The sequence below is a fragment of the Oryctolagus cuniculus genome, assembly GCF_964237555.1.
Source record: "Oryctolagus cuniculus chromosome 17 unlocalized genomic scaffold, mOryCun1.1 SUPER_17_unloc_1, whole genome shotgun sequence".
Taxonomy (NCBI): domain Eukaryota; kingdom Metazoa; phylum Chordata; class Mammalia; order Lagomorpha; family Leporidae; genus Oryctolagus; species Oryctolagus cuniculus.
In genome coordinates, this window is record NW_027208202.1 from 1,792,160 (window position 1) to 1,814,600 (window position 22,441).

The 22,441-nt window shown below is 41.5% G+C and overlaps 2 protein-coding genes across 4 annotated transcripts in view; one reads left to right on the forward strand and one right to left on the reverse strand.

Moving 5' to 3' along the window:
- The window catches only part of LOC100355262 (L-lactate dehydrogenase A chain), a 591,718-nt gene that overhangs the window by 109,971 nt on the left and 459,306 nt on the right, over positions 1-22,441 (reverse strand). The gene's annotated exons all lie outside the window — the stretch shown is intronic.
- Positions 1,743-21,784, forward strand: LOC103346803 (uncharacterized). Of its 2 annotated transcripts, XM_070067646.1 has the most exons (11): positions 1,894-2,078; positions 4,446-4,580; positions 11,068-11,138; positions 12,117-12,141; positions 13,256-13,326; positions 13,794-13,818; positions 16,560-16,613; positions 18,819-18,868; positions 19,293-19,372; positions 19,453-19,544; positions 20,846-21,783. In XM_070067646.1, the coding sequence occupies exons 1-11, from the start codon at positions 1,949-1,951 to the stop codon at positions 20,926-20,928; spliced, it is 816 nt and encodes a 271-aa protein (XP_069923747.1). In that variant the 5' UTR covers positions 1,894-1,948; the 3' UTR covers positions 20,929-21,783. The 2 variants fall into 2 exon arrangements, with proteins under 2 accessions (XP_069923748.1, XP_069923747.1); XM_070067647.1 differs by lacking the exon at positions 4,446-4,580 and having other exon boundaries at positions 1,743-2,078; positions 20,846-21,784.

Genomic DNA, 22,441 nt, shown 5'->3' on the forward strand with positions numbered 1-22,441 from the left:
CATTAAACATTTCCAACTCTTTATTCTTAGTACATAAAAGGCATTATTTCTGATACTTTAATGACCAAAACTTTATTTTGTGCATTACACAAGGATGATGTGCCAAACTTGTGTGTCCTTGTAACATCACTCCTGTCAGTGGCCATACTAAACATCAAAAATGACACAAAGGAAGAGAATGGAAAATGATACAGCAAATTTAATAAAATTGAAATTTAAGACATTAACTCATCAAATTAGTGAGCTTAATACACACACACATATATATGTATATGTATTATATGTTTCTTGGAATTGACAAAATACAGATAAAGAACTAAAACTACATTCCATCTAGTAGTCAACACAACATATAATACAGTACATAACATTACACATACACAAGAATAGTACAATAAAATTTATGAGAAAAATTCATTCATGATTCTGTAACTAAATGGAAAAAGGACTAATTATAAAGATAATTGTAAATAGAACTACCTAATTTAAATTAACATCTAATAACAGAAAAGTAAATATTCCTATTATGACTATCATATCTCCATGTACTCTATGGATCTCAAAACTGTTTTAAATCTCAGGAGAAAGAGAGATAAAAAGAGAGAGAAAGGGAGGGAGGGAGGGAGGATTGGTCTTGAATCCACTGGTTCACTTCCTGGTGGCTTACCCAATGGATAGAAGATTCTCATTCATTCTCTCTCTCTCTCTCTCTCTCTCTCTCTCTCTCTCTCTGCCTCTCCCTCTCTGTTCATAGCTGTGCCTTTCAAATAAATAAATCTTTATATATATATATATATTTATAATTTTTTCTCCTTAAGATACACAAAATATATGATGTTGAATCAAAATCAAAGGGATCGCTGTTCAGGCTCAGTTTTTAAGGATTTTTTTAAAAAGATTTATTTATTTGAGAGGTAGCATTACAGAGAGAAGAAAAGAAAGAGAAAGGTATTCCATCTGCTGGTTCCAAAGGCAGGAACTTGAGCTTCCTCAGGGTCTCCCACTTGGGTGCAGGAGTCTGAGCACTTGGGCCATCATCAGTGGCTTTCCCAGCCCATAAGCAGAGAGCTTAGTCAGAAGAAGTGCAGCTGGACATGGACCAGCTCAGCCTACTGCACCAGCCATGAAATTACTGTTTTCAAGGCAGAGTATTCTGCTGAATTCTTCTTATGAGGCCAGTGTTACTCCAATGCCAAAACCAGACAAAGACATAACATGAAAAGTAAACTTAGACCAATTTTCCTGATACACACAGAAGTAGAAATTCTCAACAAAATGTTAGCAAACTGAGTCCAATGCTACATCAAAAAGATAAGACGCAGAATGAAGAACAAACACCATATGTTCATCTCAATAGATGCAGAGAAATCATATGCTATGATTCAGCATTCATTCTTTATAAAAACTCTCAAAAATTAGTTATACAAGGAGCATTTCTCAAAATGATACAGCTACAAGTGTGTATACATATATGTATATGACAAACCAACAACAAGTATCATGCTGAATTCATAAAACTTGAAAGCATTTTCTGTCAGATCTAGAACAAGAATAGGATGTCCAATTTTTACCACTCTTACTTGATATAGTGTTTAAAGTATTAGCATGAGCAATTACAGAATTAAAGAAACAATGAGCTTCACAACCCATAAAAGAGAAAATCAAAATAGCCATGTTTGCAGATGACATGATTCAGTACATGTGCCTCACATTAAAACTGTTAACCATCAACTCTAATGGAAATAGGTCCTTTAAGTCACTCAACTTCCTTCACAGGAAGAGAATGATAAGTGTGTCTTGGAGTCAGTTTAGGAAACCAAACTTGGACTCCAAAATGATATGCTTGGACACAAAAATATTTATGTAGACAGCAGCACAGCATCACCTAAAGACTGGTATGGCTCACTTTCAAAATCCATCGTGTCCTGTCACCATGGTAACATGGTGAATGACATCATCCTGCCATTCCAACTGTCACTCTCTTGAGCTGAAAGGTTCAAACTTGAGTGCAGTGGTAACGTGCATATGGTCATATCCAGAGCGGTCCAAGATGGGAAATCTCAACTGCTGTCCAGCAGGTAGGTTCACACTGACTTTCACAATGATGTTTCTTCCAATGCGCCACTTCTGCTTAATACACTTTCCTCATGGACTTTCATTTCCCCCATTCCAGGCTGTCTACAGATTTCTAAATGCATTTGTCATCTGTATTACTCAATTTCTACTTTTGATGCTGCTATTAAGTTTGTTGCTTCAAAATATTTCCTAAATTTTGAAAAATACATTATTCCTAATGCCAAGTTTGTTCACAACTTATTCAGAAAATGAATGAAAGAAACTCACACTACTGTCATCAGGTCAGGTAAAATTAAGACCAAACACATAAGACATCACACAAAAAGGAACTTTGAAGCCAATTTCTTCTGTCTGTAGAGTTCACTATCTGAGACCAAGACTGTAAGAACAGTTTGAATCCAAATAATTTTTGTCACATTGGAAAGAGATTGGGATTTCAGGGAGGGTTTCCATGGGGTGAATAAGCACATGAAACCTGTTGTTTGGGTGTTGTCAGGAAAACAGGAAGGAGGGAGAGTGCTGTTGCTTACTGGGACAGACATCTGAAGACAGAGAGAAGAGGGTCTGCCTGAGGGTCCTCAGGCAGAATCACAGGTTGTATGGGGCAAGTATGACGATGAATGAGCCTCACCAGTGGGAGAGGGAACTGTGTATGCTGTCCCTGCAGGGTCTAGGGAGAGGTGAAGAGTTCCTAGGGACTGGGTTTTGGTGAGGGAAGTCATTGGCATGAAGGTGGGCACACAGAGTTGGTACAGACACTGTCTTTTTATCAGAAAGTGATTTTAGACTGCTCAGCCACTTTCTATGAAGTGTAAGTACTAGGTTTTTTGTGACATTAAAAAATACACATGAGACAGGGTAAACTATAAAGAAAGAAGACCCATAAGCTCAATATTCTCAAGTCCAGGTTTCAAAGATCAGATACCCGTATCAAATGTCCATATTGTGTCCTATCATCATGGAAAATTAGAAGAGCAAGCAGAGTCACACAGAAGAGACACAGGAAGAGGGGTCAGCCTTATGTTCTAATGAACATCCCCAGTATTAACCAGTTCAGTACCGAGAGAGCCACATGAATTCCCTGCAACAATCTGATCCCAAATTCCCCATCCCCCAGCACCACAACAATGGAATGGCCCCATTTTGGGTGAATTCCTGTTCAGTGTTCATGCAGCATTGGCCATGGCAGAGAAGTCAATTCTTGGCTCACCCTCACATGGCAGTTGCTCTGGGATGTCCTGTGTTTTGACCCAGCTTTAAAACCAAACATACCACTGGCCCTGTGGGGACATCTGGCCATGGAGAAGGCTGAGCCAGTAATAGTGTGAAGATGCTGGGCCATGATTGGCATAAGTTTGGGTTTCTCCAGACCCACAGAGAGGATGTCCTGGAGGAAAGCGTCATATTTTAAGTCAAGAATAGAAACCTGTTAGAAACTTAAAATAGAAACCTATTTTAAGTCAGGAAGGCATCTGAGTCATGATTTCTCTTGTCTCCAGGACTTTGCCCCGAACAAGACTATTCCTGAAGAAATCCTGCCCTGGAAGATGTCAGAAAGCCACTTAGAGTTCTTAGTCCAGGGTTCTAGTGGAGATATTCATGGTCCTCTATCCTTTAGGGAACCAATGATGAGATTGTCCCAGATCCATAACTTGTCAGTGTTATGAATGTGGACAACTCACAGACAATGCATAATTTTCAATTTGCTTCACAGTAAATCACATGAAATAGGCTCTGATCTGCCCATAGCTTGGGGCTATGTGGGGAACATAGGAATGACCAAGATTGTCCATGAGCTGTAAAGCTTCCTACACATCAAAAGGAAGGAGAGTAATTTCTATCCTCTCCTCCTCTGTGGTCAGTTATCCTCCCTGCATTCAATCACTACCAGGTGGTCAGCTTGTGCTTCCAGGCATTTGAAGATTGAAGAATTTCAGACAATCAGGCTTGATGTAGATTCATTTGTTCTTAATCACTTGAGCTCAAACACAACATGGGCCATATAAATATTTCCACATCTCAAAACAGGGAACTTAGACACATGCTGGTTGTGGGGTGGAGTGGGGGATGGGAGGACTCTGTAACTTTTCAGGTACAAGCAGCTTCTCTCTAAGATTTGAACTGTCAAGCACAGGTCCCTGTTCTCTCATCTCAACAAAGGTATTTAGCTACACTATCAAACTGATGGGTAGGAAATGTTCATCAAAGTGCAAGATCTGCCTAACATCCAACTGTGATTTAGAAGATGGTTCTGCATGATTGAATGTGAAAACTGGGATGAAAATTAGAAAATGCAATGATTAAACACCTCTCTGTGGTCTCCCACCATTGGGATGTCAACAGCTGTCTGTATTGTCAAACTGTTCCAGGATCTTGTCTAAAGTGTTTTAGACGAAAAGGAAGTCGAAGGTCAAGAACATCGGCTGCCCATTCCATACAGAAGGTCAGAAAAATCGGTGTCTTGCCAAAAAACACTATACCTCCAACAATGGAGTCAGTTGAAGGTACTGTGCAAATTCAATCAGTAAGCTCATTCAACAATCAGGATTCCACTTTATTCAGGGTCTCATAGTTAAGACAAAACTCTTAAAAGCTATGCTATCTGTCTTTCATTCCATGTTTGCAAAATTAAAATTGGTCAACACAATCAGCATGGTGACCACTACAGTGGAAAGACATGTTAACACTAAACTTGGGGTCACTGTTAGTAGTAACATCTCAGTCAACTGTTCACATGTTTGCCTGATTGTGCAACATGGTTTGAAATGGACACTTCACTGAGAATGCCACCAGATTTCATACTAATATTAAGTCATAATATTAACTGCTGATAAAGTGTGAAACCTGAACAGAAAGTTTTCACACTTGACTCCCACTTTCCTTTTTCTTATGACAGTTCCATTAGTAAGGTACATTTTTAATGGAGACTGAACCAATAAAGAAATATTACTTTTTAATGAAAACTTTTATTTAATAAATATAAGTTTGAAAGTACCACTTTTGGATTATAGTGGTTTTCCCCCCATAAGAACCCTCCTACCCACAAACCATCCCATCTCCTACTACTTCTCCCATCCCATTCTTCATTAAGATTCATTTTTAATTATCTTTATATACAGCAGATCAACTTAGTATATACTAAGTAAAGATTTCAACCCACACAGACACACAAAGTATGAAGTACTTTTTGAAGACTAGTTTTGCCATTAATTTTCATAATACAACACCTTAAGGACAGAAATCCTATGTAGGGAGTAAGTGCACAGTGACTCCTGTTATTAGCAATTGACACTAATATTTATGATGTCAGTAATCACCCGAGGCTCTTGTCATGAGCAGCCAAGGCTATGGAAGCCTCTTTAATTCACATTCTCCAACCTTATTTAGACAAGGCCATAATCAAAGTGGAAATTCTCTCCTCCCTTCAGAGAAAGGTACCTCCTTCTTTGATTGCCCATTCTTTCTGCTGGGATCTCACAGAGATCTTTCATTTAGGTAATTTTTTTTTGCCACAGTGTCTTGGCTTTCCTTACCTGAAATACTCTCATGGGCTTTTTAGCCAGATTCGAATGCCATAAGGGCTGATTCTGAGTCCAGAGAGCTGTTTAGGACAACTGCCATTCTATGAGTCTGCTGTGCATCTTGCTTCCCATGTTGGGTCATTCTCTCCTTTTTAAGTCTATCAATTATTATTAGCACTCGATCTTCTTTATGTGGTCCATTTGACACTTAATACTATCTTTATGATCAGTTATAAACTTAATTGATCACTTTACTAATAAAATGGAATTGGTACATGCCAAAATAATGGTATTTGGAGCCCCATGGCAACTTGCTAGCTCTACCATTAGGGGTAAGACTGAGTGAGTGTGTGCTGAACTGTACATTTCCTCCCTCTCTTATTCCCACTCTTATTTTGACAGGGATTAATTTTCAGTTAAATTTAAACACCTAAGAATAATTGCGTGTTAATTAAAAAGTTCAACCAATGGTATTAAGTAGAACAAGAAAATACTAAAAATAAAATACTAAGCTGTTCTTCAAGAGTCAGGACAAAAAAAGGGCTGATCAAGTCACTGTTTCTCATAGTGTCCACTTCACTTCTACAGGTTTCATTTCAGGTGCCAAGTTAGCTGTCACAGATCAGGGAGAATAAATGAAATTTGTCCCTTTGGTAGTGGCTAATTTCACTCAGCATGTTTTCCAGATTCCTCCATTTTGTTGCTAATGACAACATTTCATTTTTTTACTGCTGTGTAGTATTCTATAGAGTACATATCCCATAATTTTTTATCCAGTCTTCTGTTGATGGACATTTAGATTGATTCCATGTCTTAGCTATTGTGAATTGAGCTGCAATAAACACTTGGGGCAGATAGCTCTTTTATTTGCCAATTTAATTTCCTTTGGGTAAATTCCAAGGAGTGGTATGGCTGGATCATGTGGTAGGGCTATATTCAGGTTTCTGAGGAACCTGCAAACTCTCTTCCATAGTAGCTTTACCAGTTTGCATTCCCACCAACAGTAGATAAGTGTGCCTTTTTTCCCACATCTTCACCAGCATCTGTTGTTAGTTGATTTCTGTATGTAAGCCATTCTAACCAGAATGAGGTGAAACTTCATTGTGGTGTTGATTTGCATTTCCCTGATGGCTAGTGATCCAGAACATTTTTTCATGTGTCTGTTGGCTGTTTGGATTTCCTCTTTTTAAAAATGTCTATTTAGGGGCCGGCGCCGCGGCTCTCTAGGCTAATCCTCCGCCTGCGGTGCCGGCACACGGGGTTCTAGTCCCGGTTGGGGCACCAGATTCTGTCCCACTTGCCCCTCTTCCAGGCCAGCTCTCTGCTGTGGCCAGGGAGTGCAGTGGAGGATGGCCCAGGTGCTTGGGCCCTGCACCCCATGGGAGACCAGGAGAAGTACCTGGCTCCTGCCATCGGATCAGCGTGGTGCCCCAGCCGCAGCGCACCAGCCGCGGCGGCCATTGGAGGGTGAACCAACGGCAAAGGAAGACCTTTCTCTCTCTTTCTCTCTCTCTTTCTCTCTCACTGTCCACTCTGCCTGTCAAAAAAAAAAATGTCTATTTAGGTCCTTAGCCCATCTCTTAAGTGGGTTGTTTGCTTTGTTGTTGTGGAGTTTCTTGATCTCTTTGTTGATTCTGATTATTAACCCTTTATCAGTTCCATAATTTGCAAATATTTTTTCCCATTCTATTGGTTGCCTCTTCACTTTCCTGTTTCTTTTGCAGTACAGAAACGTCTCAATTTGATGCAATCCCAAATGTTAATTTTGGCTTTGACTGCCTGTGCCTCTGGGGGCTTTCCAAGAAGTCTTCACCTACCCTATATCTTGCAGGGTTTCTTCAATGTTCTCTAAAAAATTGATGGTGTTGGGTCATAGATTTAGATCTTTAATCCATGTTGAGAGGATTTTTATGTAAGGTGTAAGGTAGGGGGTCTTGCTTCATACTTCTGCATGTGGAAAACCAGGTTTCCCAGCACCATTTGTTGAACAGACTGTCCTTGCTCCAGGAATTGGTTTTAGATCCTTGATCAAATATAAGTTGGTTGTAGATGTTTGGATTGATTTCTGGTGTTTCTATCCTGTTCCATTGGTTTCTCCATCTGTTTTTGTACCAGTACCATGCTGTTTTGATTATAACTGCCCTGTAGTATGTCTTGAAATCTGGTATTGTGATGCCTCCTGCTCTGCTTTTGTTGTCCAAGATCACTTTAGCTATCCCAGTGCCTCCATATGAATTTTAACCTCATTTTTCCAGATCTGAGAAGAATGTCTTTGGTATTTTGATTGGTATCACATTGAATTTATGATTCATAAATTATGCTTTGGGGAGAATGGACATTTAGATGTTGATTCTTCCAATCCATGAACATGGAAGATTTTTCCATTTTTTGGTATCCTCTTCTATATCTTTCTTTAAAGCTTTGTAATTATTATCGTAGAGATCTTGATATCCTTGGCTAAGTTTATTCCAAGGAATTTGATTTTTTGTAGCTATTGTGAATGGGAGTGATCTTAGAAGTTCTTCCTCAGCCATGGCATTGTCTGTGTATACAAAGGCTGTTGATTTTTGTGCATTGATTTTATATCCAGCTGCTTTGCCAAACTCTTCTATGAGTTCCAATAGTCTCTTAGTGGAGTTTTTTGGATCCCCTAAATAAAGAATCATACCATCTGCAAAGAGGTACAGTTTGAGTTCTTCCTTCCCAATTTGTATCCCTTTAATTTTTTTTCTTGGCTAATGGCTCTGGCTAAAACTTCCAGTACTATATTGAATAGCAATGGTGAGAGTGGGCATCCCTGTCTGGTACCAGATCTCAGTAGAAATGCTTCCAACTTTTTCCCATTCAATACAATGCTGGCCATGGGTTTTTCATAAATTGCCTTGATTGTGTTAAGGAATGTTCTTCTATACCTAGTTTGCTTAGAGTTTTCATCATGAGAGGATGTTATATTTTATCAAATACTTTCTCTGCATCTATTGAGATGCAGAGATGGTTTTTCTTCTGCAGTCTGTTAATGTGGTGTATCACATTGATTGTTTTGCTAATGTTGAACCATCCCTGCATGCCAGTGATAAATCCCAGTTGGTCTGTGTGGATGATCTTTCTGATGTGTTGTTGAATTCTATTGGCCAGAATTTTATTGAGGAAATTTACATCTATGTTCCTCAGTGAAATTAGTCTGTAATTCTCTTTCTCAGCTGCATCTTTTTCAGGTTTAGGAATTAAGTTGATGCTGGCTTCATAGAAACAATTTGGTAGGATTCCCTCTCTTTAAATTGTTTTGAATAGTTTGAGAAGAATTGTAGTTAGTTCTTCTTTAAATGTCTGGTAGAATTCAACAGTGAATCCATCCAGTCACAGGCTTTTCTTTGTTGGGAGGTCCTTTATTACTGATTCCATCTCTGACTTGGTTATGTGTCTGTTTAGTTTTTATGTCTTCATAGTTCAATTTAGGTAGGTTGTATGTGTCCAGGAATCTATACATTTCTGATAATTTCCCAGTTTGTTGGCATACAACACTTTATAGTAATTTCTGATGAATCTTTTTATTTCTGTGGTGTCTGTTGTTACATTCCCCTTTTCATCTCTAATTTTATTGAGTTGCATCTTCTCTCTCCTTTTTTTGGTTAGTTGGGCCAATGGTGTGTTATTATTGACTCAACTCCCAAGTTTACACTAAGGTTGGTTCTCATGGTTCTAGCAGTCTGAGGTGTCTGTGTCCTCCATTTCTCTTGTTCTGTTACTTTTCCAATGGCCTCTATATTTTCATTTATACTCCTAATTATAACCTGACTCATCACTATCTCCATTTTAATTCACTGTTATTTGTGGAGACCCTGTTGAACTGGAGGTGAAGAATGGGAGAAGGAAAAGTTTGTATCAACATATGCTTCAACTCATTTTTAAGTCAACCTGAATCCTTGAACTTTTATCTCTCCTATTCTCCCTATTTATTTTAGTAAAACTAGCAGGGACTAGAGTTGTCTGGATGCCCCCTTTACGGGTCTTGTAAGGTCCTGATGGTTTCCTTTGGAGGATGTGACTTTGTTATGAAGGACACCCTAGGTATATTTCACAATGGTCACTTTTCCACCTGAGTATTTCCAAAAGGGCATTTTCATGCTATCCTGTGCCCACAAGGGATTTTCAATTGAGCTTCACCATGAGAATCTGGTGGACTTGTGGAGCACAAACATATGGAAGTGTGGTGACCCCTGTGAGATTGGAACCCCCTGGAATTGTTCTCAAGTAGGTGCACTCAGCCATCCACATTCCCATTTATGTGTTTCTGTGAGCAACAGGTTCCAGTGACCCCTGCTTCAACTATGCTGATTTCAGCTGTGCTTCTCTGCATCTGTCATCTGCAGACAGAAATTTCAGGGTGGCAGCTTGATACATCTAAGTTGTGCCTTTTTGAGGTTTGTCTCTCCCTTTCTATAACACCATTGTGTATCACTAAGAAGTAGATAGCAGAAGATGAAGCAGGTATCTCTGTACCTCAGTGTTCACAGCGAGCAGAGAGTAGAAACAAAAAAACTGGATTATTTCCCAGTATTTACAAACAAATGGAGGAGTAATGACAATGTGGTATATGAACACAGTGGAATCATTATAATATGTAAAAATGAATTAAAGCTTTATACCACACCATGGATGCACATGGTAACACATGACACTTACTGAAATAAGGTGGACACAGAAAGACAAACACTGCATGTTTCCATTACAATGACATGTATACAATAGGCAAATTCAAAGGGGCTGGAAGTACAGATTAGTTGGGGATGCAAAGAGGGGGAGTTACATTTCTTCTTTTATAGATGCAGAGATTAGATTGGATATTATGACAACTGTTGGGGTACACAGGTGTTGTGCTTACACACCACAGCCAAGTAATTCATGCCACTGAAATAATATACAATAATAAATGTCTACTTGCCCACAGCAATTTAAAAATACCTGAACGGATAATGGCAAATGTAATACTGCTTATGTAGATTCATAGAGGTAAATGATCTTGAAACACATCTAGAAGTGGGGATTTCAATGGCCTACAAAATGGTCAGGAGCAATGATGAGACATCATCAAGGAATCAGTGCACTATAACATTCGCCTATTGCTAAACTGACTGCTTCATAATCATTTGGTTGCTAGTAGTAAGAAAGCCAAAATTCCCCTTCTCATTTATTTTCTGCTCTTCTTCTTGGGTTTTTCATTCACTAAGGTGGATGGCCCAGCATTGGCACATGTGCAGTTCCCAGCCCACATCAGGTGCCCTTCCTGCTACTTGTGGGTACAGGGCTGGCTTGTCTTTTTCTTGCTCTGTTACTTAGTGTAGTACAGAACTCTTGACGTTGTTCACTGCTCACCAACACCCCCACATAGCCTAGTCCCACGTCCACAGCAATCAAGTCTCCCTGCCTAACTCATCCACAACACCTGACAGTTATCCTATGGTTCTCTTAGCTGCCCCTGAGCACCTGGTGGAAGAGATAAGGAGAGATGGAGCAGATGAGGAGGCCACATCTCTTGGCCAGGTATGACTATGGTTTTTGGTCAGGAATGTCATTTGTATACAATCACTATTCTTATTATTTGAAAGGCAGAGTTACACTGAGAGAGGGAAGGGAGTGAAAGATCTTCCATCTAGTAGTTCACTCCCCAGATGCTTGCAAAGGGCAGGATGGTCCAGCCCAAAGTCAGGAGTCCAGTGCTCTATCCAGACCTCCCACAGGGGTTATATGGACCCAAGTATTTGGGCCATTCTCCATTGCCTTCTCAGGCACAATAACATGGCATCATATTGGAAACCCAGCCACCAGGACTCAAACTGGAACTTCAATATGGACTGTTGGCAGTGCAGGCAGCAGTTCAGTTCACTGTGACAAAGCAATGGGCCCAGTCAATGTTTTTTTTCAGATATAAAAATCTGAACACATACATTGCAGATACCTTCCACAATTTATTTGTTGGGGGAACATCCAGTGCATGTCTATTATAAAGTGAGACATGACTCAAGAGAGTCTTCATTAAATGACAGCAACAGTTACAAGGTATGTGGTATTGGGCATTTTCCACAATAGCTGTTTTGCATATGTTAAAATTTTCACTTATTTATTTTAAAGAATTATTCTTTATTTGAAAGGCAGAAAGACAGAGAGACAATGAAAGATCTTAAATCCTCTGGTTAACTTCCTACATGGCTATAATAGCCAGGGCTGGACCATGTGGAAGCCGGGAGCCAGGAACTCCATCTGGGTCTCCCACGGGTTGGTGTGGATTCAAATACTTGGGCCATCCTCCACTGCCTTTCCAGGTACATGAGCAGGGAACTGGCAGCATCGGGCCTTATTTTCTGTGAAAAGCTCACATCTTGCACACGACTGTCATCTATGCTTTATTTGTGGGCAATTGCCTTTTGTACGGTATACCATCAAGTTTCCCAAAGTCAGCAACAGAAGAGACCTGTGCAAACAGTATCTGCTCTTATAGTGACTTCCTTTCTCTGACTGCAGGTGGACTCAAGATCCAGTGAAAATTGTAAGTATTCTAGAATGCCTCAGTTGCTGAACAACAACTGAAGCGATGAGAAAGTGGGATCTTCCTGCCTGTATTCTTCTGGACATGCAACCTGATTCCAGCTTCCTGGTGGATTAATAAGATTGGGGGTGTGGTGAAAGAAACAGATAGACTAGCCCATAGCTACAGGAATCTAAGATAGGACCTGGAAGTGTCTATGTCATTCAGATGGAGTGGGTATCCGTGCATCAGTATGGTGAAGTTTTTAATGAGTGAGTGTGTATGTCATTTAAAGTGCTTGCATGTGTATATGTGTACATATTTCCATGAAAAATGTGTTCCCAAATGCACAACTGAAGGTTCAATTCTAAAAAACAAAAACAAAAACAAAACAAAAAAAAACACAAAGAACCTGATCACCCTCTGCACATTATGTAAGTGAGCTCATTCAACCCTTGCCCCACTAGTGTCTGAAGGGTAGGTTACAATTCCATGGCGTGCATATACATAGAGAGAGAGAGAGCTGGAAAATGTCAACATGATTTGATCATCACACACTGTCTGCATACAATGAATTCTTATGCTATAATCCATAACTATATACCATTATAGTAATAAAAACAGTGAGGTCAGAAGAAAAGTTTCAACATAATGACTGGTGCTCATTTTTAAATGGTAGAATTTCAGCATTTGAAAATCTTCTTTATTGACTTGTGCTGATACCTAGGGATTGGCAATAAATGAACATGATGCTTTGCCTACAATTGAGTTCTTCTCCCACTAAAGGTTGCTTTTAATTAAGTTCAGAAGCTCATAGAGGAATGACACACTCAAATAAAATAAACAGATGTTGATCCCTGAGTAGAAGTGTCCTTGGGAGATCAACAGTAGCAGTTTAGCTTGGCTTTTCAATGGGCAGGAGTCATCCTAGAACTATTACTGAAATACAGCAACCATGGTGATATTTACCCCAAATAGTTTCAATGAATAAAGCTGCCTTGAGCTCAAAAGCTTAAGGCTCTGTTTCTCATGTCTTTCACATTCTTTGCCTTTACCTTAGCCATCACCCCATGCCCATGTCCACCAATGCTCCCTGATGCACCAATATACTGACAGTCACCGTATGTCTTTTTAGTGCCCCTTGAGGATGCATGGGAGGAGCTTCCTGGTGACACGAAGGATAAAGAAACTCCAGAGTATACTGAAGTAAGGTTACCTGCCTTCCACTAAAATAGAAATCCTCCTTCCTTGGCTTCTTTCTTTCTCAATCATATAAAGAGGAGCAAAATCTGAATTTGGAGAGGGTCCATGATATACCCTGTGCCCAGTGAGTGTAACTGAAAGGGAGAGTTTACACAAAGAGAAAGCTGACTCTGGACACAGTGAAAAAAAATTACTGCCAGGGCTAGACCATAGCAAGCTTCTCTCAGCAGGATTTACTCATCCTTCAAAAAAATTTATAATTTCCAAACAAAGTAGACTGGAGAGACACGTCCCCCATGAAGAGCTCATGTCTGTTGGCATGAGTATCACTGCTCTGCTCATGTCTTTGGATTCCCTCTATATGACCACTCTCTCATACATGGTTTCCCAATGTTACTAAGGGAATTAAAGAAATGTGCAAAGGGCAAACAGATTGACCTGATCCTCATGGTGCCGTTTTCTAATTACAGGTGATCTCAATAAGAACAGCAAGTGGTATGTATTCTGGAATCGCTTACTCACTGTAGTATGAATAGTCCTGATTATAGCACAGATGGGACTATCTTGGGGGCTTTAGTGTGGAAGGGCACCTGATGCCCAATTCCTGCTATAAAAGAGGACTGGAATCTGGTAATTTCCTGATGAATGGTAATGATCATTTACTGGTGTCCCAGGAAGATACTGGCTTGTGTATGGGAGTGGTAATTTTCTATGTAGGTATCCATGTGACATAATCCTGAGTGTATGACTTTGGCAGTTTCTGTGTATTACCCTAGTTATGTTCCTCTGAAGTCACTATCAATATCTCAATAAAAAAGCAATCATATAGGTTACAGTATGGTTACAGGAACATGTATATAAACAAGAGTGGAATTGTACACTTCACTGGGTTCTGTTCCTTATATGCCTAATAGATCTTGGTCATTCACATCAGTTTATCTAGGAAAACATCCCAGCAAACCCAGAGCAATCTTCACCTAGCTGTATAAGGACAAAACAATGTTTCAGAAGCACAGGGAATATATCAGCAGCACCATGAGGCAATAATACATCTCACTCCTCAGGAGGCCTCTTGCCTTGTGTTGCTAGCTTGCTCAGCATATTTCCCTTTTCACACTTCCCCGTTCATGAGTCTTCTCTGGGAAAGATATCCTCTGAATTTATCTGTACAACCCACAGTTCTGGTAGAAATATGGGAAAGAGGAGCCATCAGATAGATGTGGAGGAATTCTGAGACCTAACGTTGCCCTTCAATTCATCCTGCTAAGATGTCATCCATTAGCCTAACCATGGTATCTGTGTGTTATGTAAGAAATGTGGCAAAATTCAGAGACAAATGAGTTGGGGTTAAGATTTGACTGCCAAAGGGGACTCTTGGCTTCCTTTTCGGAGGGCCCTTGGGTGCCTGTGCACTGCAAGGTGGGAAAATGTCAACTCAGTCCTGGGTCTGAAGGACCCCACAATATTCCTTCTGAGCCTCCCAGTGGAAATCGGTTCCAGATTTCTTTGGAAGGCATTTCCAAGGAAAGAATTCAAGGTTGTGGTGTGAGGTCCATATGAACACAAAAGGAAACAAAGGATACTGTGGGATTCCTTTGGGAGAATGCTTTCTGGGGAACAGCATTGCATTTTCATAGAATTAGATGGTCTCTAACTGTCAGGATGTTTCCCACAAAGTACTGAGACTGCTTCTCTGACAAACATTTACTAGTGTAACCCACAGATTATCTACCCCAACGATATTTACTTATAATCTTTCATCTCTAGATCACTGTGCTTCCATGGTTCTGAAGGGTCACTCTGCTGGGAGGGCTAAAAAGAAAAAAAAAAAAACTGTGGCCAACAGCGAGTCTATGATGCATTGGAGGAAGCTTCCCCATGTGCTCTATGCGAAAGAGCAGAGCACAGCTTTGGCTTGTCCCTGGCAGAGGGCAAGCTTAGAGGCAGAAAGAAGATACTAGGACATTCACGCCATGGCAGGCAGCAGGGATCCCATGATTTAATTACCAGGAGAATCAGTTCAGCAACATCACTTGGGAAAATGGAAGAGGATTTCCCCATTCTGAGTGAAAATGAGCAGGACACATCCTTGATGCTAGCTTGAGCACTGTCCAGATGTCTTCTTAATGGCCTGGTAAGAGGAGGTCATGCCAATGTCAGTGTCTTCCATCTTCATTTCATGATGGAAAAGACACACAGAGAACTTGCTGAGGGTAAGATAATAGGAGGCATGTCTCTATTTCTCTCCCCAGAAGGGCAGGGCATGACTCACCAGAGATGGATTTCAGGTTCAGGCCAGATAAAGAGAGGATCCCAGGTCTGATCCTTTGGGGCCTGAACAGGGAACAGGATTTTGGAAATCACCTCACAATTATTATCCATGCAGAAGCATAGAATCTGGAGGGGCCATCCCACCTCAGGGCTATCAGAGCTGCAGCACACTGCAGTAAGAGGACAGGTGGGGAGGGGCATGGGCACCAGCACAGGGTAAGCTCAGCACAATGATGGGGTTTATGTGCCCTTCCTGCTCCTCTGTAATTTAGAAGCACTGGAAAGTCCTAGAGTTCCCAGGGCCAAAGTCCATCTGTGTTCTAATCTTGTGTACAGGAAGCCTGGCCAGAGCTGGTCTGTCTTCTTCAGACATTGCCATCCCACAGCCTGGCTCTTGGCTGTCCTTCTAGGGACCCATAGGCAGACTGAGGAATATATCCCTGGTCTGGGATGGAGCACAGGGATGGAAAGTTTTATTCCTCACTTTGCAGACACTGTTGGACTATACACCAGGCCGATTACCTGTCCAGGCTCTGACCCAAGTCAGGTGTAATCAGAATGAGCTACTGAAAAAAGTGTTCTTCCTGCACAATTTGTTCCAGCTACTCACAGAATGCTCTCTCTTAGCCTGGGACAGGTCCATTCTCCAGTTCATACAACTCAGAGCATGCACATTATGGCTGGGGTTTGGGGTTTTCAGATGCAGGCTGGAGGTATCATCATTCAGTGTATTAAGGAAAGTGAGATGTTAAGAGGTGGTGCCTTCAGCTCCTCTCCCTCACTGGAAGGCTGGAAGCTGTGGTCAATGTCTGCCTGAAGGTCAGGTCCACAGAGCCAAGGAAGGGTCTGAGAGCACAGAGGAAGGGGCAGGTTCATGTTGAACAATCCAGGATGTGCTCAGGTTGAGGGGAGGAATAGGAAAGACTCTCTGTCAACATTTATTGTCTGTGTTTGTGTCTCTTAAGATTGGGTCTTGCAGAGCATTTCTGATTCCAACAGTGAGGATGAAGCCTCTTCAGGTAGGAGCAATACCCACAAATCCCAGAGAGTCAAATTAGGGGAACGATTGGATTATCTGCTGCTTTGGACTCCTAAGAGGACATATTAACTGAGGAGGAAAAAAAGACATTGTATGTAGACATCTGATTTGTTATTTTTATATTAATTGTGGAGTAGGAAGACATTTTATGCCCATGAGATTGGAGCAAGCTGAATTTTTAACAATCATTTCTTGCTTGACTATTTAAATGTTCACACTTGCTTAATACTGACCATCCCTGGCTTTACCATTGCAAAGATCAAATCCCCTGCATTGTGATAGGATAGCACTGCCTGCATATAGAGTACAAGAGATGTTTGAGTTGTGTGTTGACCATTATGTTAGTCCATTTTAGGTTGCAACACAATACCTAAGATTCTCTAATGAATTAGAAACAGAAATTTCTTTCTTATCAAGGTTGGCAGGTGAAAGACCAAGATGTGTCTGAGGAAGGGCTCTTTGTTGCATCCTCAACTCACTTGGCAGAAGGCAGAAGGCCATGGAATACAGTGGGACACCATCTCTCACACACACTGGCCTGTACTCACACAATCCTTGTAGCAAGTGCCAGGTGATAGTGAGTAGTGGACCCTCCCCCTCTGTACAGCCAGTAGATAGAACAATTCTTGTGTGCTCTATCCTCACTGCCTACTTCCAGTTTACAATCCCAGTCTCTCACTCCCAGGGTTGGCCAAGTTAAAGAATACTTCCTCTGAGTTGACTGGGGAGGCCCCAGCAACTTAGAATTGTGAGGGCAAAGCATTAGTCTGAGTTCATCTTGGATTCTCCATCTCACCCAAGTCTGGAGTAGGCTTTATGACAGGCTGTTATCCAGTTGCTACTGGAGATACTGCATAGCTGTACAGGCTTCCCAGTGGATGTGTCTTAGGGGATTCTGGACTGGAAGTACACACTGGCCCTCATGGTTCTGCTGACCTCATCCCTTGGAATGTACTGGTCTCAGTGGATGGTCTCTCGGCACCAGGGCTGTGTGTCACTTTTCCCCTCAGATGCACTGCTCCAAACACACCAAGCTGCCTTGTTCACCTTCTAGTCATACCCAGCAGATTCCATGTCCTCAGGCATGCCAGGCGTCCTACTTCCCAGGCCATCCACTGCTCAGTGAAAACTCTAGAAAGTCCCATTTATTGATATGGCCAAGAATACACCTGCTATGGAGTCTCTGTTGCTTCCTTGGCAGACTACCAGAATTTGAACAAATTAAATTTCCACTCCTTATTGGGGCATCTTTTCAAATGGGTCAGGTAACATAGTATTGCACTGATGATTAAATATTTCCAAACTCCACAAGGTTAACCCAGATATATGGTGTGGGTGCTTGTTACCTTTCCAGGACCCAACAGGAGACCATGGCACTCACTCCCCATATAAACAGTGGTCTTGGTATATTGCCGTGCATGGTAATAGATTTTTAAAAGATTTGTTTATTTGAAAGGCAGAATTACGGACTGGGGGGGGCAAAAATAGATCTTCCATCCAATGTTTCAGTCCCTACATGACCTCAATGACCAGGCTGGGCCAGGCTGAGCCAGGATTCTGAAACTCCATCAGAGTCTCCCAAACAGCAGGCAGGGTCCCAAGCACGAGCCATCTTATACTGCTTTCCAAGGCATATTAGCAGGGAACTGGATCAGAAGTGGAGAACCAGGGACACCAACCAGTGATCCTATGGGGCAGTCACCACAGGTGGCACTTTAAACTGCTGTACCACAATGCCAGCCTCAGGTGGCAGTATATCATTATCTTGGGCTCCAAAGCTCCCATCACAGACAATAATATGATTGGTGGAGGTTGACCAGGACAAAGGGAATGGACAATAATTATGAGACAAAATTGGGGAAACATGAAAGATGGAAAACAATGTGTTACACAGGTTGACACAGGGACCATGGCTACCTAAGGGAGGAACAAGGTGACACTTCCTAGCCACTTTTATGGGAATCTGAGGGCTGAAAGAAGAGGTCAAAGTTCAGAGATCCTCTCATTACAAAGGTGAAGCCACCCAAGCCCTGCAACAGGGGTGTAGAGACGGAGCTCCAAGAGGGTCCGAAGGTTGGCCTACATCATCCAACCAGCAGCAGGGGTCCAAGTCCTTACCTCAAGTCTAACTCTTCCCTTTCCTTCTCTCTGGCAACCTCATCACTCCCTGCTCCTGTGCAATCAGAAGGCTACAAGGGAGCATCCGAACTTTCTCTTGGGAGCAGCGATCTGGGTGTAAGTGATTTCCACATTCATCGCTTTCTGATTCTTTGGCTTTCTTGCTCAAAAGCTCCTATTCCTTTGTCTCCCTCATTCCCTCCTCAACAGAGTTGATGATTCTCATCCTGAAGGACCTGGTGTCATCCAGGCAATTGATATAATAGCAGTGTGGATGCTGATCCAATCTCTCTATAGCCCCCCCCCATTTGATCAGCCTTGTCATCACTCCTGCCCCCAGACTGCCCTATGAAATGGTGCTGAGCAACCTGGCTGGCCCACACAGGGAACTGGCCTGGGGACAGGCAAGCTGGGTCCCAAACTTGGTGGGAGGGATGACTCCAGGGAAGTCTGAATCTGTCCTTAGTGTCTACCAAGACAAGTCAGACAGGTCTTTTCCTGCAATGCCTGCTTCAGGAAACTCACTCTGGTCTCCTTCCAGCTGTCCACATGTTCCCTTGATGTTAACTACAGTCAAAGCCTTCAGGACATGGAGGAACTAGACAAAGAAGCACAGGAACTGTGAGTCTGAAGCAGGTAGACAGGGGTCAGGGAAATCAGGGCATAGATTCCATTGCTTCACATTCTTTGTGACACCTCAGGGATGACAACAAAATGGAGCCCAGAAGTGGAGAGACTGCCATCGAGCTTGACCTGGAGAGTGGAGATGAATGGATTTTCAGGATCCACACAGGTTAGTGAAGAATGTACCCTGAGGTGGTCCCATGGAGCACATCCCCATTCCATGGAAGCTCCTAGAGCTGCTAGGAGGACTTTTGCTTTCATCTGAAGGGAAGGCTGGAGGTGTTAGCAGGATTGGCAGGCAAATGACTTTGGAGGGGGCTGTTAGTTGTGTTGTTAATGGGAAGAGCTGCCATAGTTGTTGAACATCTCCCTCTACAAGATGCATCCCTACCTGCCCATCCTGAAGTCAACAAGGAGCCTCACTGGTGTGGGGAAACACAGGGGGTTGCCCCTGACCACATCCAACTCAGGATGATTAGGAAGAGGCAAGACAGAAAGAGGAAACTTTGAGTGCCTTCTCACACCAGGAAGAGAGCCCAGTATACCCACCTTTGTATCTTTGTGGCTACCCACCCCATCCTGACATCACATAAGAGCTCACACAGAATGCAAGAGCTGTGGGGATTTGTCCAGACCTTTTGGGGCCCTCAGCCTCCTTTCTCAGAGGCTGAGGATAGAGGCTTTTTAACATGCTGATTGTTTTATTTTTGTGGTTATAAAGTCTTCTATCTTCCTGGCAAACTTAATTGTCAGCAAATAAGGCAAAGCTCACTTTGAAGAGTGGCAGGAGCAGGGCAACAAGTCCCCAGTGTGCTCATTTGCACTGATTTTATACTTCAATTACAAATACACACTGGATATACAACTCTTTCAAAAGAAATGTCATCCATCACTTTTTCCATGCTGAAATATACCAAAGCAATAATGGTTGGGTTTTAATGCCACAAAATAATTCTTTGCCAATAAAATCTCCAAGATGACTTCTACATGGAGGATAGAAAGAACTTCCGCAAGATTAGGGAAGGAAACCAAAGAGCTCTGTGCAGTTGTCCATAATTAACATGCAGGTCACAGGCCTTGGACCTGTGGGGTAAGGACTGAAAAGGCAGGGTCAGGACTCCCATTCTGTGTCATAGACCTCCTGCTGCTCACAAGACCCAGGGGAGTGGGCCTTGGATTTTTAATCCCAGTGGCCCAGAGACCTAGCCTTTCCTGTACATCAGGTTCACTGCCAAAGTGGCCAGTCCCCTGAAGGATGCCCAGGTGAATGCTCAATGGGAATTCATAATTATAGGACATCCATACCCCAAACAAATGGGCCTCAGTGCAACATGGCCCTGACTGCTGTGCATATCAGGACCTAGGGTTACCTCTAAGGGCTTTTGAGTACTGCACACCCATCCTGTTGTCCCTACCCCTACATCATCCTTGTCCCTCCCACTGATCCCTGCACCCATGTCATCTTTGCAGACATTTTTAGCTCCTTGGATGATTTTGGTGTGGAGTACTGGGACGCAGAGGAGCTGGAGTTTCCCAAGCCATCGGAAACTTGAACCATACAGGAGGAGACAACTTCAGAAACATCCCTCCTCACCAGTCCTCTGCTAGATTTGACATTAAATTCTTGTCACCCAGTACTAGTGATTTTCACATGCTTTTATGTCAAAGAAAATCCATTATAAGAAAACACCTTTAGCAAATGTAGAACTTAAAATGACCAGAGAGCAGTCACCCTAGTGAATCCCACCACCATTAATGCCTCAAGAGGAATCTAGTTTGGTCTTCACTGAAGAAAGTCACTGCCAGGTTAGCTGTTTCACTCTGTCCTTACAGTAATGACTTTCTAGGCATTTTGTCTCACATCAGTTCCTTCCTCTGGAAGGGATCATAGGGTCCATCGCAGATCTCTGAAAACCCCTCTTTCAACTTAACCTGATTATTTGTACTTTATAGAAAGGCCTGATATATAAGGGAAAATGTCCCCGAACTTTGTGAATCTCAATTTATTCCCTTTATATGGAGAGTCAGTATTAGTATCTCTGAGATTATGGAGTTATTTTCAATCATGTCTACAGAATTATTTTCTCAGTGTGACTAGTTAGCCTTTTCTTATGGGTCACCATTTCATTCATGGGATCATTAAGTTTTAGATTCTTTTGATTTCTTTGAATCAGCAAGTTTAGGAGTTTTTTTCCTTATTTAAATTTGTGTCATTTGAGTTTAGAACTAAAAACTTCCACTTTACTTTAACATCAACCTTATTTCAGAAAAATTTGATTTCAGATACCAAATTTTTTTTAGTTAATTAGTGATTGCTATGCATTTGAATCCCTTAGACTATTAAACAGGTACACATAAGTTCAGATTCACCTAGGCCCACAACTCCAGCAGAAATAAGTTTTCTTATTATATATATATATAATACATATATATTATATATTATATATATTATATGTATTATATGTATTATATATATTATATTATTATTATTCAAGCATATACATCAGGCTTACCATGAACTCTTGTGTTTGAAACAGAATTGCCCAGGATCACCCTTATTGATTTCTCCTTTGTTGTCTTTAAATGCATTATCTTGGAAATAAACTCTCAAAACAAAAGAATTCTTTGAAATTTCTGTGCTGATGTAAAAAATTTCATGTGCCGGAATAAAAACCTGTCATGCATAAAATATCATGAATCCAATTCTTGATCAATTAAAGATGTACAAACATACACACATACACACACACACACACACAGAGAGAGAGAGAGAGAGAGAGAGAGAGAGAGAGAGAGAGAGACTACAGACTGGGTGGCTTGGGCAATACAATGTTGATCATATACTCACATACCAGGAGTTCATGAATGATCTTCTGGCTTCCTGTAGCCTGGGGATGTTCTATTGCTCACTATCTATGTATACCCCATGGTAGAATGGTTGAGCCAGGCCCCCAGTTGCATCATTATTTTCAAGATTTATTTATTTATTTGAAAGGCAGAGTTACAAAGAGAGAGAAAGAGAGAGAGAGAGAGAGATCCCATTCACTGCTGGTTCACTGTCTAAAT